The sequence below is a fragment of the Rattus norvegicus genome, chromosome 14 (genome assembly GCF_021556685.1).
Source record: "Rattus norvegicus strain SHRSP/BbbUtx chromosome 14, alternate assembly SHRSP_T2T, whole genome shotgun sequence".
NCBI classification, from domain to species: Eukaryota; Metazoa; Chordata; class Mammalia; order Rodentia; family Muridae; genus Rattus; species Rattus norvegicus.
In genome coordinates, this window is record NC_141547.1 from 95,724,480 (window position 1) to 95,746,661 (window position 22,182).

The 22,182-nt window shown below is 43.5% G+C and overlaps 1 protein-coding gene across 3 annotated transcripts in view; it reads right to left on the minus strand.

Annotated features, from left to right (window-relative positions):
• Positions 1-22,182, minus strand: part of Plek (pleckstrin) — a 32,862-nt gene that overhangs the window by 5,377 nt on the left and 5,303 nt on the right. For 2 of the 3 annotated variants that reach the window (XM_087583982.1, NM_001025750.1), the window contains 8 exon segments: positions 13,422-13,577; positions 12,916-13,097; positions 11,105-11,196; positions 8,184-8,368; positions 5,623-5,727; positions 3,682-3,765; positions 2,209-2,278; positions 572-704 (listed from right to left, as the gene is read on the minus strand). In XM_087583982.1, the coding sequence (XP_087440108.1) occupies positions 572-704; positions 2,209-2,278; positions 3,682-3,765; positions 5,623-5,727; positions 8,184-8,368; positions 11,105-11,196; positions 12,916-13,097; positions 13,422-13,550 (980 nt within the window). In that variant the 5' untranslated portion in view covers positions 13,551-13,577. 3 annotated transcript variants of the gene reach the window in all.

Genomic DNA, 22,182 nt, shown 5'->3' on the forward strand with positions numbered 1-22,182 from the left:
ACCAGAAAACAAAGGAGAATTCTTAGTGTTCTCAGCACCACGTAGTGTTCTTTGGCCACAGTTTCAAAGACAGGTGATGTCTAAAAGAGACAGCCACATGCGGTGAGAGGCAAAAGCCCACTACCTGACCAAAACAGGACACCAGGATCAGAGGGAAGCAGATTGCCTTCCATGGGGGTTATAATCACAGGGCATTATGTAATTATTTGCTGTTTGGCTCTTTTTTTTCAACCTAGAGAGGACCTCAGAGATATCCTACTCCATGCTTTCATTTTCCACAAGTGTCCTTAAGGCTTGGAAAGGCTATGTAGCCTATCCTACCGGCATAGCTCATTATCTGGCGTGCAGACACAGATAGGGTGGAGAGGCAGAGTGAGTGGAGATGCACAAACAACATTATGTGACACCTGGTTAGCCACATGCAAGCAAACACCTCCTACTCCTAGGTTTGTTTGTTTGTTTGCTTGTATTTTTTTGGTTGAATTGCCATGGCCATGGACAAGTCACACATGCACTTATCTACACATGGCCTTCCCTCAGGAGGGGATGAGGACTTGAACATTGTCCTTACTTCCCAGTCCGTGAGGCCACCTGGATGGCTTTTATCCACTCAGTACGCTCCTTGGCAGTGGCTGCCTGCATGTAATAATGAACTTCGTCTGCTGTGATGATCTCAAAGAGGTTCTCCTCATCACTCTTCTTACCTGGGGAGAGAGAAAGTAAAATAGCCCGGAGTACCAGAAACTCCCCTGTCCCTTTTCCTTCCCCAAGCCTTGAAATGCCTGTTCGCAGTGTCCTAAAGTCTACATTCATTCCCCAAGGATACATGCAGTATTTGTAAAGATAGCTATGTAGTATGATTATTGAGAAACATGTATAATACTCAAGGAGAAACACTTTCATTGATCATTAGTAAGTAATGCTAAATTTCTTGGCTTGTCACACCAATAGCATCTAGTAAGTAACTTCCGATGGTGTTTAAGAAGTTTCTTTGTTTTTCTCATAATATAAACCTAGAGCCAACCTCAATACACATTATATTAAAAGGTACATATATTTATATCTGCAAGCAGACATATATAATAAACCCAGAACAGATCTAACATCAATCTTGTAAGTATAGTCTAAACTAAGGCCTAAGTCTGAACTCTTTTTTTTTATTATTATTATTAACTTGAGTATTTCTTATTTACATTTCGAGTGTTATTCCCTTTCCCGGTTTCCGGGCAAACATCCCCCTAATCCCTCCCCCTCCCCTCCCTTATGAGTGTTCCCCTCCCCATCCTCCCCCTGTTGCCGCCCTCCCCCAACAATCACGTTCACTGGGGGTTCAGTCTTAGCAGGACCAAGGGCTTCCCCTTCCACTGGTAAGTCTGAACTCTTAATAAAAGATGAAAAGGCAAATGAAGCCAAAATGTCAAGCCAGAATGATTCCATGGTTTGCTCCCCTTTAATGGTCTGTCTTCATCTGATTCAAGATAAATTATCAAGAGATGAGGTCAACAAGCATGCATTAAACAAATTGTTGTATAGGTACTGCAGCTGAAATTTGCTCATCGTGACATAGTTTTCTGTATTGTTTTGTGCTCAAAAATATGATTTTTTTTAAATAAAACAACACAGAAAGAAAAAATCTGGCAAGTGACAGGGAAGGAAAATGAAAACCGGCTGTGTGAATGCCACATCTCAATGACTCCATGGGTCTTCTGGGCCAGACCAGGCAGGTGACAGGCACATGGTTAACCCGTGTGTCAATCAAAGGCATCTAGTGTAGCCTTTTACTTTCAGAGCAGGAACTGAGATCCAACAGGGTGGCATGGCTCACAGTAGGTTTTGTGGAGGACTAACTAGCACAGACCTAGCCAACTACGCCTGGTATTCCCCCTCTGAGCATTCTGCATCGACGCATTGGTGTTCCATTTGTTGTAGAACATGTTCTTATATGGATCAGTACATCATCATCTCCTTTAAGGAAAGTCACAGCATCAAGAATTGTGGTCAAGCTCTCTATGGAAGCCAGCTTGGAGGTAGTGGATTTGTCTATCATTATTCAGTGACATTCTCGAGGCATGAATAAAGCAACCCCTTTTCCCAAGTTCTAAAAGGCGAGTCAGCTCTTGGGAAGGGATGACACTTAATTCCCTCCAAAGTTTTCAGACAATTTATGCATGTTATTAACATACGAGCTATAGCGAAGTTCATTCTTACCATCGGGGTTGCTCTCTACGGAAGTCACCACACAGCCTCTCAAATGGATTGCTCCCAGGGGATCTTCACCCTAGAGGACAGAGAGGCTTCTGTGTCTCCAAAGTTCACAGTGTGGACCTGCCTCATCCAACAGGAGACCTAGTACAGGGTCAGTCTGACTGGGAAGAGAAGAGGGATGGAGAATGTCTACTCTCCCTTTCAAGATGATGTTTGGAGTGGGCTTCCTGGAAAGGACTCCAGCAGCCCAGGAAATAACAAGAATTGAAAAGTGGGATGCAGGAAATTGAAACCCTTCTCCACATGGGCGGAGTTAAATCAGCGGAGTGAAGAGAATGCCTGCAGAACAGGAGAAAACCTTGGCCAATTCTACACAAAACATGATATTAGTTGGTATCTGGAATATGTGAAGAACTCCTAAATAAAATACCAAGGAAAACAAATCATCGAATTAAACATTGGGCGAATGAAATGGATAGACAGTTCTCAAAAGAACCACAAGCAGTCAATCCGTGTTTGAAGTACAAATCAAACTCACACTGAGGTTCTATTTCACCCGTCACAATGGCTCTCATAAAAATAAGACAATAAACATTGGCAAGGATATAGAGAAAAATGAACCCTTGCACACTGCTGGTGGGAATGTTGACTGAGACAGCCACTACGTAAATCAAGTGTGGAGGCTTCTCTAACGACTAGAGAGAGGAAATACACTATAATTCAACCTAGCAGTTGGATTGAATGGATGGGTAATGAAAATGTGTAAAACATAGCAAACTATCGACACTTGTAGGAAAACGGATGGAACTATAGACCACTCTGTTAAAGCAAGATGAGCCAGACTCAGAAAGGTGACTGGCTCTCATGTTTTCTCCTGGGAAGACATTAGAAAGTAGAGTGGGGATTAAAAATGAGGGGGAAAGGTATAAAGGGAAGGGGTGTAAGGGTGTGAAGACTGTATGGGACGTGAGAGCAGAAAGTCTGTTCAGAGGAGGAAGAATTGAGTGAGAGGAGTGAGAAGAGAAGACACGAGAGAGCATTGAGGCAGAGAAATGAAAACAAAGCTGTGTGTGTGTGTGTGTGTGTGTGTGTGTGTAAATGTCACAATAAAACCACCCATTATTTGAATGCTAAGAGCAATTAGATAGATAGGTAGATAGATAGATAGATATGTAGATAGATAGATAGATAGATAGATAGATAGATAGATAGATAGATAGATAGATAGATAGAGATATTGTATGGGACAAATTAAGTTATACTGAGTTAACCAAATACATATAATATGCTTATATTGTCTTCAAGTCCTAGAAGCACAAGAACTCAGACGTTGCCAGGAGAAATAATAGAAAAGAGTGACAAACTAAGAAGAAACCTGAGAATGGAAACAGAAGTGATCAAACAGCAGGGTGTGGCCCCGGCTCGCTCACACTGCAAAGCTTGTGTCTGAATCGACTTATCTACAGAAAACCTCACCCCAGCAGGGTCATAGTAGTGCAAGTAGGCCGGGTCTTCTCTCAGAATGAACTTCCTCACTTTCCAGTTTTTCCTCCGGTGCCCCTGTACCAAGAAACAAGGCAGGGAAGGGAAGGATGAGTCGGTAGCATCGCTCTGTACACAGTGCATAGGTAAGAAGTCTGCCAAGTTACAGGATAAAAGAAGGCCACAGTGATTTACTGGGCCCCGAACCATGTCTTTCTCAGGGAGCCAGCACCAAGACCAGATGTTATAAGGCAGATGTTATTGGACCACGTAGATAAGTGAAAATATTCCTCTGCTGTCTTCCGGCTGTAGAATTATGTGAAATGGCACACGTGACATGGTACATGATATGTTGAGCAACGCTGGGCATATAACTCAGTTCAAGACTTGGCTCTGTTCTTTGAGGAGTCAATGATGCATAAGCAAAGAGGCTACGACAAGACGCAAATAAAATAGTACATTTAAATATGGAGTTCAAAAGAATTAAACGAGAGATATGTAATAATAGAAAAATTATTCAAAAAGGATTAGTCTGAGTATAAGCTGCAGCTGTTCACTCATCCCTGTCCTGGTTCCATTTATCGAGTATGCTTATTTCTCTTGATATAAAAGTGAGAGGCGGGAAGGGGACACAGTTCTCCAGTTAGATGCTGCTTCAACTCTGGTGAACTCCAAGCAGCAATGGAAGGAGAGTTGATCTTTTGAAGAGCATAAAAAACATTTTTAAATTTTCTCCCAAGTGGTTCTGATATGGACCAGGGTTACTCATGAGGTAAAGGATTGAGATAGGCAAGTAGGAGGAATATTCAGTAACTCAGTTTGGCGTGGGCTACAAACACACCTCTTTCTTTATAATGAATGCACTTGATAACTTGGATTCTCACCTCCCTGGATCTGCACAAACATCCTCTTCCACAAAATAAAATGGAACTCTCCTTCCTCCCTTAGCAGCCCCTGGGTAATTCCCTTTCTGTGGTTACCTTCTGCTCAAATATGTCCTGAATCACAGGTGGGAACTAGAGACAGGACAAAGTCAACTTGAGCAGATTTTGGGTTCATATGCAATAAAGTGAACTGTTAGGAAAAATACCCTATAATCATATCCATAACTTTGAATTAATGTGATTAATTTCAAAGGTTATGGCAAAAATACGTGCAACAAAGGAAAACTTATATAAGCCAAGACTCAAGCTTATCAGTCAAAACAGAACCACCCAAACTATGCCCCCTAGAAATTAATGCTTCCTCCTTCTGAACTCCTTGTAAAGAAGCTACGTTGTACCTGAAATTGCACATGTGTACTGTGCCTGTGCCCATGACCTCAAACAGAACTTGACCTTAGCCTATGGTTCCTATAAAGTTGGCCTCTTGCCACAGCTTTAGGTCTGACTAGGCTTCTCCACAGTCTGCAATGGCACTTTTTTGCTCTGAAAGGTTACCAGAGAGTGTGGCCTGTTCCTATTTTCTGCTCATTTTGAAGGACTTTACTATGAAATATCTTTATCTTTTTAATGGCATCTCTTGGCCAACTTCTTCATCATGATATTGGCAAAAGAAGCACCTCACTATTTCTCAGGGCATTTTCTGCCCTGCCCGCCCAAGTCCTAACCCAAAATCACTTTCATTAGTTACTTAACATTTTGTCTTTCACATTTTGGCTTTCATTTTTCAGTTTATTGTTGGTCAAACAAACTAAATACTATTTAATAACTTTGACCTTTTTTTCATTTGTTAGTTTCATTTTGTCTTTTTGAGCTAAGGTCTCCCTCTTCAGTCTAGGCTGGCCTTGAGTTCACAGACATCTCCATGGTTCAGTTCTGTGAGTGCCGGGATTATACACATGCGTCGCCATCTCTGCTCATATTAGTGATTTAGAAAAAAGTGTTAGGCTTGAAAGGGGAGGAAGGCCAGGGTGAGGTGGAGGCAGTCACTCACCTGCTTCAGTAAACATCCCTGCTTAATGATAATGCCTCTGAATTCTTCTTTCAGAATGATGTCATCGTCACTGGAGTTCTCCTCACAGAAGAATCCACTGTCTGGCTGTTGGGAAACCACACAGCAGGTTCTTAACTGGTCTCAGGCACATTGCTATACTGATGTCCGCGCCCTTCCTGCCAGCCACTGTGCCTCTCTGCTGTTGCATATACCCTGCTCTGAGGCGTCAGGGTTACTCTGGGTCTGCTGTCTAAGCCTCTGCCATCCTCTCCCACCCAGTTGCTGCCCCTTACATGTCTCTAGTCAAGTGTGATCTGACCAGTAGCCTTTTGTTTTCTATGATTCTTCAGGTAAGATCCCATCTGAATGTCTTCTTTCTCACAGGACATCATGGCCACATCTTTGAAATCGGACAGCACTCTGACACAACTCTTTCCACCATGATGTGTCACCGGGCTCCACCCATCCCTCACCTAAAGAGAACCAAGGGCCTGTGTACCATCTCAGCCCGAGGTCAGGATAACGGGTGGATTTTCTGAGCTCTAAGAGAGTGACAAACCATGCAGAGGAGTCGCTGCTGTGGGGAGTAAATTTACCACCTTCATTTAAATGGCTATAAAAAGCTAGACCAAAGGTCTGAAGCGTGAAAAGGTCCTGGTAGAGGAACTTCCCCAAAAGTGAAATGAACAGCTGTCTGGGATGTTCGCTTCCTTTGTACAAGCTGGATGGTCCTCAACGGAGCTTTCCTAACTTCTGCATTCTGATCCGAAATAGAAACAAAACTGTCAAAAATCCCCCTAGAAGTCCACAGTTGCTGAAGTTGTCATGTGACCCCTACTTAGGCTCATGTTACATAACACGAGTTTATCAATCTTAGTAAACGTAGCATAAAGAACATACGAGGTGGTGGGTAAACGTGTATACAAAAGCACAGTGGATATTTTATTACATGCTCAAACACAGACAGCTAGCTCACAACACTTGTGGTTTCACATTGGCCCTCTGAAAAGGACATCGTAGTAGGACGGATGTTGTTGCCTTTCCACTGCTGTGTTCTCTTTATCTAGGACAGCATGTGCCAAGCAGTGACACACAATTTAATTTTAATCAAAGTAGATTGAAAATAAAAGTAATTAAACGATTGCTTACAACATTGGCTCTCAACCTGTAGGTCCTGACCCCTTTGGGGGGGGGGGTCAAACAACCCTTTCACAGGGGTCACCTAAGACCATTGGAAAACACAGCTATTTGTGTTAGATTAGTAATAGTAGCAAGGTTAGAGTTATGGAGTAGCAATAAGAATAGTTTTGTGGTCAGGAATCAATCCCCATATCAAGGGGAACTGTATTAAAGTGCCACAGCATTAGGAAGGTTGAGAACCACTGACTTAGACTAGAAGTAGTAAGGTTTCAAAGGGGGCTGACTGGAAACTGTTCAAGTAAGCAAGCATTTTCTTTAAAGTGTTCACGTGGAAAGAGCAGCATTTGAGGGAGCAGCTGTGAAGTCTAGAAAGTAAGAGTTGCTTTATGGGCCTCGTGACTTCATAGCTTCTAGTAGACGTTTTTAAACTATTTGTTTATTTGTGTGTGGGGGGTGAATACATATGGGAATATGCATGTCACTGAGTGGGGACAGAGGTCAGTGAAGTACTGTGGCTCCTAAGGGAAAGGCTTTCCCTACAGATGCTCTCCTCCAGACAGGAGGAGTTCCCCAGTGCAAGTATAACAACAACTTCGCTCTGTGTGGGGATGATTTCCCCAGTGAAAAGTGTTACAGCTCCTCTGTGGAAACGAGAGGTTTCCCCAGTGAAAGCTCTGATCCAGCATAAGTGTTACAGCTCTGCTCTGAAAGGAAGCAGAAGTTGAGAGCCACGAAATGCCACAAACTCACAGATACAAAAAACTTCACACAAGAGATGTATTGGGAGGGGAAAACCCAGGAACGTGAGAAACAGCAGCAAACTGGGCAGAACAAAAGGTTTACATATGGTTCTTTGCCAGGGGAGGATGGCTTTCCAGAGTGGCCTACCGTGGAGGAATTATGTGGCCTGACCCTTGGGGTAAACTCAGGGATTGGTGGGATTTTCTTTTCTTATTGGGCAGAATTTAGCCACTCTTCTGTCTCTGGGCTAGGAGTGGCCACTATAGCTGTTAGAATATAGCCAGTATGACCAGCGGAGATCCTCAGGTCAAGGCCTGGCCACTTTCCTGCCTTAAGGTTTACAACATTTAGGAAGGGAGTTCACAGCAGGAGAAAGCTTGAGTTAGTGTGAAAAGCCAACAGTCAAAGGACAATACACAGAAGTTGGCTCTCCCTTCAAGTCACACAAGTTCCAGGAACCAAACTCAGGTTATCAGGCTTGGCAGCAAGAACCTTACCCTCTGAGGCACCTCACCAGCTTGTTCTTAACTTCTCTTCTCCATGCAGCCCTCCCACCCATCAATTCTCTTTAAGACTTGACATTCTGTTTGCATATGTGGCTCTAAACTGGTCATCCTTAGAAAATCTACCCCGATCCTACATTAGGAAGCACAAGTGACAAGACAGCTTTTCACACTTACGAAGTAGTAGAAGGCATCAGGGTTGTCCAGGAAAGGGTTTTCAGCTATTCCATCTGCTGCATTCTTGGACAGATCGCTAGCAGGCTGCAGGTACCCTTCACTGAGCAGGGAGGCGGAGATCATGAGGCCTTCCTGGCGGTTCCGAACTAGCTTGTTAGAAACCAGCCAGTCAATGACACCACTACCTAGAAGACAGCATCAGAGGGAAAGTTAAGTCTCTTTTCCAAGCCACAAGCCACCAACGACCAACCACGCACTGGCTCCAATGCACACAAGTGTCCATCTGTTCTCGTCTTCTCTGGGACTCCAAAAAGGAAAAAGAAAATGAGTGAGACAATTATTTGGAAACAAAAGGAATCATGCAAAACTTAAAGCATGTGTGCTCACATACCTTGACACATGTGCACACACGCAGACACAAATATTTATGAATATATGCATATATAGTTATACAGTACTTTAACAGAAATATATAAATTATTTTTACTACCTCACACATTTACTGAGCTTGTCCAAGATACTAGATTACTAGGTACGAGATAGTAGGAGGCAGATTGACTCGGGAAAATGTAAGCATTAAAGTTAAAGAATTTTGCTGTTAAGTCAATATTGTGGTACAATAAATGATTGGGTCAAATCGGAAACTGATTTATAGAGAAAGTAACTGGGCTGAGACCTAAAGTAGGAGAAGGCGTTTGCAAAGTATTTGAGGCAGGATCTGAGGGTCCAGCATAGGCAAGGAGCAGCCTTGTGGACAAGCTCAGAAGCACATGGCGGCCCACGAGACCAGAGATTGGAGCTGGTGAGAAGAAGGCGCAAGGTGTCATGAGGAGGAGGGAGATGTGGGTCAGCGAGGAGAGTCTGGTGCTGCATTAAGAAACTTGTCAACAAAGAGACATTTGAAGTTGTCAAATTATCAAATAGCACAATGGGAGGTGTGTCCTAAATTAAAATTGGGTTACATTACTTGTGTTTATATCATGCAACTTTTAAAGGGTCAGGCAGGGACACTGAGTCGCCATATTCTTAGCTTTTTTTTCTCAAGAGAAAAACTGCACAGGGAATGAAATGAAGACAATGTCTCAGTGGGATTACCCGCAAGCTAAAAATGAAAGTGTGTGAAACACAAAGTGTGTTCCTTACAACTTCACGAAGTGATGCCCAACACAGCAGCCTCCCTGTCCCGGGTCACTGGGGCTGCACCATTTGGTGTGGGACACTGGAAAGAGCCCATGACCCTTTTCAGAGAGTGAGCCCTCCGTGATGTTTCACGCCTAGAAATCTTTACCCCCATTTCTTTCTCTGTGAAGACAACCGCTTCTCCCTTCAATCCTCACAACCTCCAGAAAGAGGTGGCAATTACTGGCTCCATTTGAAAAGTGAAAAGCTTAAGGCTCAGGGAGTTGGAATAACCTGGGGACTCAGTGGAGTCTGTCCTCGGCCTTCATTTTGTATAGCTCACACTTGAGTGGTGCTTGTTTGACTAGGTGTGCTGGAGTCTGACAGACAACCTCAGCCCGGGTTCTCTGTCATGAGAGAGATGTCAAGGCAGCCATCGCATGTGAGCGCTGAGTGCTTCCCCATCTCTGCCTCTCAGCTGAGACCACCTGACTCACATGAAGACTCCTCAGGGAGAGTTCTAGAACCTATGACGACCATCCACAGGAAGGATTTAAGTCTTAGTGAATACTCTGAGACTCGGGGAGTATATTGAACAGAAAACAAGTCTAGGCCAGATCCGCCAGCCAAGTCTACACAGGGACCCCCTCACATTCCTTTGGCCTCATAGTGACCACAGTCCTACAGCCTTAGGGCCCTGCCTTGCTTTTGTTGTGTAGCTCGATGCCATAGCTTAGTCCTGACTGAAGCTCACTCCAGTGAGATACTGTGCCATGGTACAAATCACATCCTTTCCTCTTCACCTTCCTGACTCTGACCTAAGCCATTTTCATGGATTTTCTATGGACCAAACATCTTCTCAGATGCTTAAACTGTTAAAATTCCTCCACCCGTATCCCTGTGGCATCTCTTGCAAGCATGTTTACTATGTGGAGTGTCTGACATACTCCCAAACTGTACATCCCATTATGGCTTTCCATAATGAGCCATCAATTTTCCAGATTATGTTCTGCACATTTCCACCACAACTGACCTCAGAAGTCTTCCCCACAAACTCTCTCTACTGTGAGGTCAAATTGAGGCACTGCCTCCTGTTCACCTCAGCAGTTCTCTTAGTTCTTCGTCTTTTCCAAAATTATGGTGCCCTGACCTAGACATAGAACCTCTTTAATCATAGTAGCTATTTGAAAGCTTAGCACTCGAAATGCTCTCAATGCGTCAGGTACTGTTCCTCTGCAAAACAGCAAGCCTGGGAGGTAGGTGCTCTCTGCTCACCCCCCCCCCCACTGTATCGATGGAAAGCACAGAGTGACTGACTATTGGCCAGAGGTTTTGTAAGCTGAAGCTGCAGATCGAGGGTTTGAAACTGGGCAGTGTGTTTTCAGTGAATGCGTTTTCACAGCTACGACACTTGGAGTAAACACCTAATACCCTATCGTGTACAGCGTCTGATACCCTAGCATTACTATATAGAACTTTATACCACATATCTGAATTCTTGTTTATCACAATGTGGGTTGCAGTACATTGAGCTGTGCCCTTTCCTCATACTTTTTCAACATAATGCCAAATATTGGCAAAAAGAAATGCTTGGTCAAATAGCTGTGATTCTGAAGTCTTGAACAAAAATAAAGACCTTTTCTCCCATTATTACTCTTTCTACACAGGTAGAATCCTTTTCTCTTGTTCACAGATCTGCATTCCTTGATCCTGTCCACCCCGCCCCATTCCACACATTTGGCTATGGGAGAACGCCACTTCCCCTCCTCGGCTGCCCGCTTTGGGAGTTCACATCATTTTACCTGTGAAGCAGTGATTAAAAACTTTCTTGTCCTTCTCTAGATTCAGTTCCTTGATTCCTTTCTCAGGGTCTTTCATAGACAAATATAAAGCCCTGCACAGAGATAAAACGGAGGTGAAGGAGAAGCATTTCAGAATGGCGAACCACCTTGGACAGGCTAAGTTTCCTCACTCCAGGGCATAGCCCTGAGCCTACCCTGTCTGTCAGACCAGCAGTGGTTAAAGGGCAGTGTTCCAACTTGCATAATCATGTGACATGCAAAGCATCTAGCAGATGTGCTTAATAACCCTAAATTCTTTAATCTCCCTGTTGATTTCATCCTGGTGCCTGAGATGAAGTATTGCCCTATTATTTGCTAAAGAGTGGGGGTTCCCAGGGCCATGTATGCAGGAACAAAGACCTTTAAAGTCCCTGCAATAGTTTGGACCTGGAATGTCCTGCTAACACCCATGCCTGAAAGGCTTCTGCCCCAGCTTGGGGCTTTTTGGAATTGGTCTAAACTTCAAGAAATGTGGCCGGGGGAGAGGGGTGGCTCTTTTAGCAAAGTGCTTTGCATAGGAGCATAAAGACTGGAGTTTGGATCCACAGCAGACACAGAGGAAGTGGGACACGGTGCCTTATAATGTCAGCACTGCGGGGACAGAGACAGAAGGAGCACTGTGTCAGGCTGGCCAGCTAATCTAACTGAGAGAGTCCGTGGGCTCCAGAGAGACCTTGACTCAACAGTCAGGAGGAGGGCACTTGAGAAAAGTGTCTGAAATTAGCCTCCAGCCTCCATATGCACCTGTACACATATGCACATGGACCCACATGCAGGTGCACACACTTGTGTACACACACACACACACACACACACACACACACACACAGAGTGAGAGCTTTTCAGTTATACTCCTGAAGGAGATATAGGAATCCAAACTCTTTCTTTCATACCTCAACCACAAAGTGGACAGATACGCCCTATTAGTCATATTTGCCATGATGTGCTGACACCAACCACCACTGTGGAACTAAAAGCAATAGGTCAAAGGGCACATGTTGACCCACCATAAACCTCTTTGTTTCCTATGCTGATTCTCCTAGATATTTGTTAAAGCAATGGAAAGATAAATCTCCCAATTCCTCACAAGGTTTTCAGCAGGCTATTGGTTACCCTTAAGGTAAGCCTTAAAGAAAGTGGGGTTTTTTTTTAAGCTTATCTTTTTTCCCATGAAAGTTGTAAGGTAAATAATAATTTACCCTGAATAATAAACTAAAAGTAGCCTCGTCAGAATAATTCTAAGTCTCTGTGCTCCCTTGTAGTTTGAGCATCTTTCCCCCACTTAATGCTGACAGTGCCAGCCAATCACATGATGTCTGAAACCATCGGCTATACCCAAACCAGATTTCTGCTCTTGGGACCTGACCCAGGTGAGAGAAGTGCTAAGTCTCATTAAGTTTAACGTGATTCTATTCCTGTGGCATGCCAACTCTTACATTAGTTGTACAGAAAATATCTGTCTTGTCCCCTCTCAGAGACTGCTTTTAAATCCAGCCTGTGTGAACTGAACTCTTATCAGATGTATTAAACAGCCAACACGAGGTTCTTTCTAATGAGTCTCTAGTTTCAGGCCAGGCTTAACACAAAAGGCAAATATACCAAGAGGAATGGCCATCCCTGAGAAAGAAGCTCTTGTGATTAGAGCCGATGTAAAGAACACCGCAAAGAACCCATTTCCCAGTCTCTGTCAAGGCCTAGGATTACCTATTGTTCCCTGCCACCTCTCTTTCACTAATGTCAAAGGGTGAAGAGAGGCAAACTCAGAAAATTACCCCAAGTCAATTGTCTCTGGCAGACGAATGGACCTCCTTGTGGATTTTCTTGCAAACTTCTGGCCTCCTTCAATGCATTTAATGGCTTTCTTGATGTCCCGAACCCAAGCATCTCTCTCCTCCAGGTAGGCTGCCTGGAAGAAGTGGTCCTGCTGTTTGGTTGTAGTGATTTTTAACACGAACTGAAAACCAAAAGACATTCCATTAGAAATGACCCCCTTCAAGGTCTAAGGCCCTTCATGAAACAATTGCTAAAAACCTGTTCTGGCAAAGAGAGTGCCCAACGTCAGGGTAACAAAAGGATGTTGAGAAGAGGGGATGCTTATTCAGAAAGCATTGCTAACATCAATCAGACTCCAAGGTCAGCAGGTAACAGAGCTCAGCCCATAAACTGAGCCTTGAGAAACGAGAAGGGTGGAGGGAGCTAGGAGAGGCAGAATTTGAAAAGAGCATAGGAGGTCAACAGGTGACCCAAGGGTCTTGGTGGCTCTTTGGTATCAACTCACCATCCGTTTGCCAAAGTCTTGACAGGGGCTGGTTAGAGTACTTCCTTTCAGCGGGATCATCCCCTTGGGGTTGTTGTCACTTTTCTTCTTATAAAACTCAATTCCGTCTTCTAGCAGTACAACCCACATGGGTTTCCAGGTGTTAAACACACTTCCCTGTAACAAGGAAGAGATGGGACGAGGATGTGGACAGGACAATTTGTGACTTATACTTTCTACTTAACAGATCTTATTCACACCTTCCTAGAGTTGACTTTAAAAGTGTTTTGTGACAATCTCTGCAGACACAGCACGAATCCTCTCAAAGTGATGACTTCTAGGGACATCAGTACATTCCCTGCCTGCCTCTTCTAGCTGCTTACTCCCTGACTGCCCCCTTCCAAACTCTGCCTCTCTTAGCTCACTCCTCCCCCTCTCCATCTTTAAGGTCAGCTTAGTAGACAACTGCTGAAGGCTTTCCAAACTGCCCTTCATGGCCTTGATCTGAAGGTCACCTCCCTCTTTCCCCACTGACTGTTCTTTGCATCCTAAAGCTTGGCTGTGTGTGCTTCCTTAAACACTCAGTCTCGCTCAGCTTTCAGCTCCCGTGGTAACAGCACTGACCCAAAGCAACCTGGTGGTTAAAGGGTTTGTCTCTGCATACAGTTTACAATCTATCATGGAGAAAAGTCGGGGCAGGAGCTCCGGGCGGGATCCTGGAGACAGGAATTGAAGCAGAGACCATGAAGGAAGGCTGGTTATTGGCTTGCTTTCCCTGTCATGTCCTGCTACTTTTCTTACATCCTTCTACCTTTCCTGGCTGAGCCCTTCTTTGCCAATTACCCACAGACCAATCTGATGGAGGCTGTTCCTCAGCTGAGACTCCCTCTCCCCAGATATGTCTAGGTTTGTGTCAGGTTGACAAAGACCAACAATTAAGTTGTCATCATGGGGTTATCTTTCCTTGCCAGAGATTGTTCTTATAGGTCCTTTTACTCCATGTTATTGAGTACGTAGCTCATGTTCATTAAAATGGTGACAGAGAAGACTATTTCAAAATTGCCAAGTTACTGAGAAATATGACTGGTCCTTCTCACTGCCTACTCATTACCAGAGCCTTTACCTTCCACCACCCTTGGCTAAAACCAAACCACATTCCTCTTACCCAACTGCTATGAGAAAGAACTATCAGCAAGCTTCTCTCTCTCTCTCTCTCTCTCTCTCTCTCTCTCTCTCTCTCTCTCTCTGTGTGTGTGTGTGTGTGTGTGTGTGTGTGTGTGTTTGTACATGTGTGTGCATGTACTGTCACAATATTTGTATTGTGGGGATTAGTTTTCTCAAAAAGAAAAATCTCTTCAATAAAATACTTATGGTTGCCTTTTTTCTTTTCTTTTTCTTTTTTTCTTTCCACAACATAGGCAGAAAGTGGAGTTTGTATATTCTATAAAGTAGAGTTTGTGAAATTGCTCAGGTGAAAGGCTCATGCTTCCAAGGCTAATGACCAGAATTCAAACACAAGATAGGAGAGACATAGTCAACTACTGCCTGATTGGGCTTTCAAGTCCACTCTTAGGAGCAAAGGCATGTCTGCTACTGTAAATTGGACTAAAAACCTATGGGTGGGGAGCTCACAGGCTCCAGGGTTGAACCTACTACTGCTATTCTACTAAGTGAACGAAGTATCAAACTGCCTCTTAATTTGTGTTTATCTTCCTGTAGATCAGAGAACATTTTGTGCAGTGGACAGTGGTCAACAAGAAACACACAGTTGGTTAAAGTACAGAGAACAAGTGTCAGTGGGTGTCCAACCACAAACGGAACACGGACGTCACACACCCTCTACTCCACGCTCAAGCACCCCCGGAGAAATGAGAATGGAAAGATAATAGCCTGAAGCCAGGGAGGACCAGAGGAAAACAGTGCCCTCTGGACATTCCTGGGACACAGAACTCATGAATTCACAGCAGCTATGGTCGCCTGCAGAGGACCTTCAAGGGATCAAGCCAGTCAGCATTCTAGAATAGAGTGGAAGGAGTTGGCAAGCCTCCATTTATCAGTGGGGAGCCATAGACATCCATGAGCTCTCAGGAGGGAACAGCCAGTGTTCCTTAAAAAATGGGGCTCCTGGTGGTGGAAGAGTAGAATAAATTAGAGTTAATGGTGAAAAAAAAGACAGGACAAGGATGTGGAGACAGTTGCTGGAGGGGCCGAGGGAGGAGTAGGGAGTAGATATAATGAATATATATGAAATTGTCGAAAATTTAATAAAACTGTTTTTAAATTAACCACTGTAGCTCTCTCCTCCAGCCAAGCAAGATACCCAAAGGAAAGGCCAAGGGGAAGAAGGTGGCCCCGGCCCCCGCTGTTGTCAAGAAACAGGAGGCCAAAACGGTGGTCAATCCTTTGCTTGAGAAAAGGCCCAAGAACTTCAGCATTGGGCAGGACATCCAGCCCCAAAGAGATCTCACACGCTTCGTCAAATGGCCCCACTACATCAGGCAGCAGCAAAGAGCCATCCTCTATAAGCGATTCACAGTGCCTCCTGCCATTAACCAGTTCACTCAGGCCCTGGACAGGCAAGCAGCGACCCAGCTACTTAAGTTTCCCCACAAGTACAGGCCAGAGACAAAGCAGAAGAAGCAAAGGCTGCTGGCCCACGCTGAGAAGAAAGCTGCTGGCAAAGAAGGCGTCCCAACTAAGAAACTCCTGTCTTCCGAGCAGGGGTCAATACAGTCACCACCTTGGTGGAGAACAAGATGGCTGGGCTGATGGTGATTGCCCATGATGTAGACCCCATTGAGCTGGTGGTTTTCCTGCCTGCCCTGTGTCAAAAGATAAGGGTGCCCTACTGCATCATCAAGGGGAAGGCCAGGCTGGGGCGCCTGGTCCACAGGAAGACGTGCACCACTGTTGCCTTCACACAGGTTAACTCGAAAGACAAGGGTGCTCTGGCTAAGCTGGTGGAAGCTCTTAGGACCAATTATAATGACAGATACAACGAGATCCACCGCCACGGGGGAGACAACGTCCTGGGTCCTAAGTCTGTGGCTCACATTGCCAAGCTGGAAAAGGCAAAGGCTAACGAACTCGCCTCTAAACTGGGTTAAATGTACACTTACGTTTTCTGTACATAAATATAATTACAAAATTAAAAAAATTAACCATTGTGCTAGATCCAGGAAGTCCTTTCTGGTCTCTATGCTCAGAGGGTTTAGGAAGTAAAGTTCTTGGCCTCTATCTTTAACTAACAGTGACACCCTTTTGTGACAACCAAAAATAGAATTATCAACCATTTCCCAGGATATCCTGAGAAATGCACATCAGGAAACACAAGGCCCCCTTATAAGGGTCCATTTGTCAAAACAAAAACTATGTATACAGAGAGGATAAACACTGACGGGATGGTCATTTTGCCTGTTCAAACACTTCCTTTATTCTAGGCCTAAAATAATGTTTCCTGCGAAAATGTGCTATCTTTTTCCACCCTGGAAGAAAAACTGACTAGACTAGCAATGATTAGCCTTTTCCAAAAATGAACACTATGACAATACATGAAATAATTTTCATTAAATTCTCTCCTGGTTTACAACTTCGATCATCTTAATTTACAAAGCATATACCCAGCAAACTAATAGGTAAAACTATTACTAATAGGTCCTTTTTTTAAAAATGGACCACAGCATTTAATGGGCATGCCATTCAAGAAGACATCCAAATACCCTACCAAGAAAATGTTCAACATAGTTATTTATCATGGAAAGAGAGATCCAGAGCACAGTGAGATGCTGCTATGCATTCAGTAGCATACCTAATGCTTATAAAGGTTGAGCACAGCCTCACTGATGGATGAGGTAAAATAGTTGGAATACATGCCTGGGCCCATAGACGAATGTCTGGCAGTTCATGTGAAAGCTAATATGAGGTCATTATGACAAAGAGGAGGCAGGCGCTTTGCACAAGAAGAATTATACTGCCACTTATAAAAATTTACCTTTCTCCCAAGTGGTGTGGTGAGCTACGATGAAGGGATTTAGAGTAGTTTCTCTGTTGACTTGCAGTTGCTATAAGCCACCGGTTTGTCAGTCAGACAGCCTATGCTTGTTAATGCCCTATATCTTTCCCTTTCTGTCCTCGAGTTTCTGTTCACCCAAAGAATAAGCCTGAGGCAAAAGTAGCCTGTCCTAGCACCCTTGCCTGGGTAATGTGAAACTGGGAGTAGAATCCTGCTCTCTTAACTCCTCGTTAATGCTCTTTCCCTTCCCCTCAGGCAGCATCTCCATTTTGGTTCAGGAGTAGCTGCTTAATTCTGGAATCTGGGTCAATTCCTTAATACAATTTAACAAGAGTTTGCCGTTTAATATAGATGAAAGATGAATAGATAGGTAAGTAGGTAGGTAAATAGGAGAAAGAGGGAGAGAGAGAGAGAGAGAGAGAGAGAGAGAGAGAGAGAGAGAGAGGAGATAGTGCTTTTAAAAACTAATGTCTGGGACCACCATTGCTCCAGATTTTCTAAATTTTTTCAGACTTTGAAATATGATATATTTTGAGAATAGAAACTATGTCTAAGCATGAAATTCAGTTGTGAGCCATAAACACCTTACACACCCAGCTAAAAAGAAATCTCATATAATATTTTAATTATTTTAGGTTTTAGGCTATGAGCCGTATTTAGAGTTCTCACTGTACAACTGGTCATCCTCATAGGACCTGGTATGATGTATCTCGATGCGTTATATGACACAGAAAGAAATTATAAAAATGAAATCTTTGATCATATTGAAGATGGACTTTTGTGAAATACTTATAAAAACTGAAAACAAATTGAAAGTTCATGATAGTTATAATATAGCATCATTGAGTTAAAGGTTAATGTCATTAATGGGTACTTCTAAAATTAATTAGAATGCAAAAGCCAAGCCAAAGAACCAGTCTAGATGTCCATCACCAGCTGAGTAAATAAAGACCCATACACAATTATATGAAGCTACGAAGAAAAATGAAATTGTGGCATCTGCAAGATTGGATACAACTCGAAACTGTTATGTTAAGTGAAACATGCTAGACCCCAAAAAGTATCACATGTACCTAGATTTAAAGTTATGTGTGTGTGTGTTCTCTTATTGTGGTTCTCTCTCTCTCTCTCTCTCTCTCTCTCTCTCTCTCTCTCTCTTCATGCGCACACATATGATCACATGTCATGAAACTAGAAAAGACAGTGTAAGAAGGGAGGAAGCGGGTGCAAGAGAATTGTGAAATAAAGAAGGCAAGGTAAGCAGAAGGGAGCCAGCTAAGGGAAAGGAGCCAGCTGGAGGGTGTGAGAGGGCATGGAGGAGGAGAGGGAGGGGGTGGGAGAGGAAATGAGTAACAGTGAAGTGTAATGATGTAATAACAAAACGTACGAAGATGCCAGTGCTCCGTTTGCTGGACTAAAAAGGAACCATTTGAAAGTAGCTGTGCATGGAGTGTTCACTGGTGTTGGGCTATGGAATACTAGGGGAATGAGCTGTAAATCCCTGAAATAATGAAAATAGAATGTCAAGAAAGTGTCTAGGGCTGGAGAGGTGCATCAGAGGTTAAGAGCCTTAACTGCTCTCACAGATTTTCTGAACACTACAAAGTGAATGATCAGGCCATAGCTTTGAAAACGGCTAGATATAGACATAAAATGGTGGGCCATTGCAAAATTTATCCCTAATACTAAGCAAAGAACTTTAAAGTGCATATACTATTTACAGGGATTGACCAAAGAAAGGACAACGGGATTGGAAAACTACATTACAATGGATTATATTAAGTGTTTTAGGAGATATACTTGAGTAGAAAAAAATTAATGCAACAAAATATCAAAATAACTTTAAAAAAGAAACAAGCTGTGTTAAATCCTAACAAAGAGTAAGTACTATCGTACATTTTAAAGATGATTAAGCTGATAATATATCCTCTTTTAAATGTACAGAGTATTTCTAAACCACATTTTGCTAGGCAAACTTAAGATGTAAATGTAAAAGGGTAATTTTAGGATTGATCGGCAATTTTTCCCCCTATGGCTACATTTATCTGCCACTCTGTAAATGTGTCTCAGGAGGAAGGAAGTTCTCGAATTGAAATTGAAGTCACGTTGGACGTGGTAGAATTTGCCGGTAGTCCCCAGCTGAAGCAGGTGAAGGATTCTGAGGGCAGATTGAACTTCACAGTGAAGTACTATCTCAAAGCCAGCAACGAATCTGTTAAAGAAAACAGTCTAGAACATTGAAAGTGAAGCCCACAGGTTACAGAGGTGGTTATTACACATTATTACACGTGGTCCCCTGACATGAATGTCTTCTGGCCTTGGCCCTACTTAAGTTCTATTTATCATGTTTGTTACAGATATATTTCAGGAAATTTCACCCCAACTCCTCAAGTGGAAATGTCTGGTTTCTTTGGAAGCTCGGTTGTGCCATGTGACGTTTTTCTGGAAGCTGCCTTATGAGAGGATGCTTTGCTGAAGAAGACACGTAAAGGGGCATGCGATGTTTCGCCGGAGTAGGTGCTTGAGAGGCTGCATGATGTTTGGAAAGAATATATAAATGGAAACTCATAAACAGTGAGAAGAAGCTTTGCTGGAATTCTCTAGGCTTCACTGGCTTTACAACCCTTCGCGGGTCTTTGCGGGTCTTTGGGGGTCTTCGCGGGTCTTCGCGGGTCTTCGCGGGCCTTCGCGGGTCTTTGCAGAGAGAAATATGCCTAAGAACTCCTTGTGGCATTCCGGCTGATTATTGCCACTTCTGTTGACTCATGCTAATTTGTCAGAGCCTTGCGGTTTCTGCTGGATAGAGCTGCTGCTACTGACTCATGTTTAGCGATTGCTATTGGACTGGACTTCCGGTGTCCTGACAGCGAAGAGTGGAATCACCCACAATGAACGTACTTCTAAACGGGTCCATAAACCCCTTTTCCTGTAAACCTTCTTTCTCCCTACCTCCGGTCAGTGGGCTGGAAGGGAGATTAAAGTGTTCGAGAACCCTAAATAAAATAGGTTTAGAGAAGAATCTAAGGCTACAAACTCCAGCATATCATTCCAGGACTAAATCACTGGAAACTGAAGTCTAAAAACAGAGAGGAATCATAACTAACAGGGCAGGAAAGAATAGTTTCTACACATTTTTTCCCCTCCTTTGCTGTGAGACAGTGGACTTCCAGCAAATAGGATGTCCATGGGCATCACATGCTGGGGAGGAAGGGAATGCTGTGCTCCTGGGCCAGCTTAAGGAGAAACCTGCCAGCCTGGAAGAGATTTCACACAGTTCTAACAACAACCAGCCATCTTCCAGAACATCCCAGATCCCAGACAACGATGCTCAGGGATGGGCGGGGTCAGTGACGCTGCTCAGCTGTGCATAGTGTCCTATTTACACAGAGCCTCACGTCATGAACTGACGACAGACTTGGTCCTGCATTGCACGCAGTCTGTGCTCTGCTTTTCACAAGAATAGACTACTAACTCTGCAAATTCCATGCTTCTCAGGTATGTTGGGAACCCATCATGCAGGGACCCCGATTGCAGCAAATTAAGTGGGCCCTGTTTAGAAGAGAATGCCACAGTGGTACTATCTCTCTAGGAGAGGTCCTGAAGAAACTGAATAGTTTTAGCCCAACAAGAGACAGGCAAACGGATAAGTGTTTTCTCCAAAGGTATTTAACTTTTGTATTTTTTTGTTGTTGGTAGCAGTTAGCTTAGGTTTTGTTCCACTAGTTAGAAGTCTTAGTAAACAAATTTTGCATCAATCAAAGGAAAAAAGTCAACGTGTGAATTCTCTGACAATAGATGTATTAAATGCTAATTGTATATTAAGCAAAATATACAAGGCACAAATGAAAAACTCAATTACATACTTCACATGCCTAGATTTCCACCCAGTTTCTACACACTTGTCCTGTGGCACACTCATCCCTCTAGTCCTATGCCCAGGTCACCCTGGCAACCTCTGTCACTCTCTGGCAATGCTAAAGTAATCGTAACTGCTAGGAGAATGCTTAATGTGGTCATGTAATGACCAGCTTAGCTGAGCTCTCTGCCCCTTTTTTGAATACCTTACGTGTTACTACAATATGGAACCTTGATCCTCTGGTCTCTGCAAAAACTTCAGTCCAGAAAAGAGAGAGTATTTCTTAAGTTTTAGACCTGACCTGTGTGTTAAGAGAATAAAAATGAAAATGGTGCGCTCTCCGTCCTCAGACAGTTCAGGTCTAACAGAAGGGACGATCAGCTCTTGCTCAGCACGTCCAGCTCCACTGACAGAAGCTACCCCTGGAGGCTCAGTGCTGAGGGAAGCAGACTGTGTGCGCAGGGCCCTCCCAAATACTTCCTGGAATGGAGATCTCTTCTCACTTCCCCTTCCCTTCAAACTCTCATTTCACACGTCTATACAGAGCCCAGATGTATAGAATCCTTTTATAATCATAACTATGTAAGAGTGGTGCATCATTATACTCCTCCTCCACATCTATAGGCACTCTGTTTTAAGTGAGAATCTATTAAATCAGTCTTTTACTTCCGTTGCGTTATAAACCATGTCATCTAGTTCCCTATTTGCACAACTTCTCAGACACTTGTATTACATGTACATAAGTCCTTCGGAAGCAAGAGAATGAGCCTAATTGGTAGTGTATTTTTATATGAATAAATTCTACCGAATGGGACTTCCCCTAACAAAAACATATTAAATAAGCTGTACAGAAGCTCAGTGTGCTTTTCCAACTTGGTTTCCTGAATTTTCCATTTGTGGGTACATTTTACCTT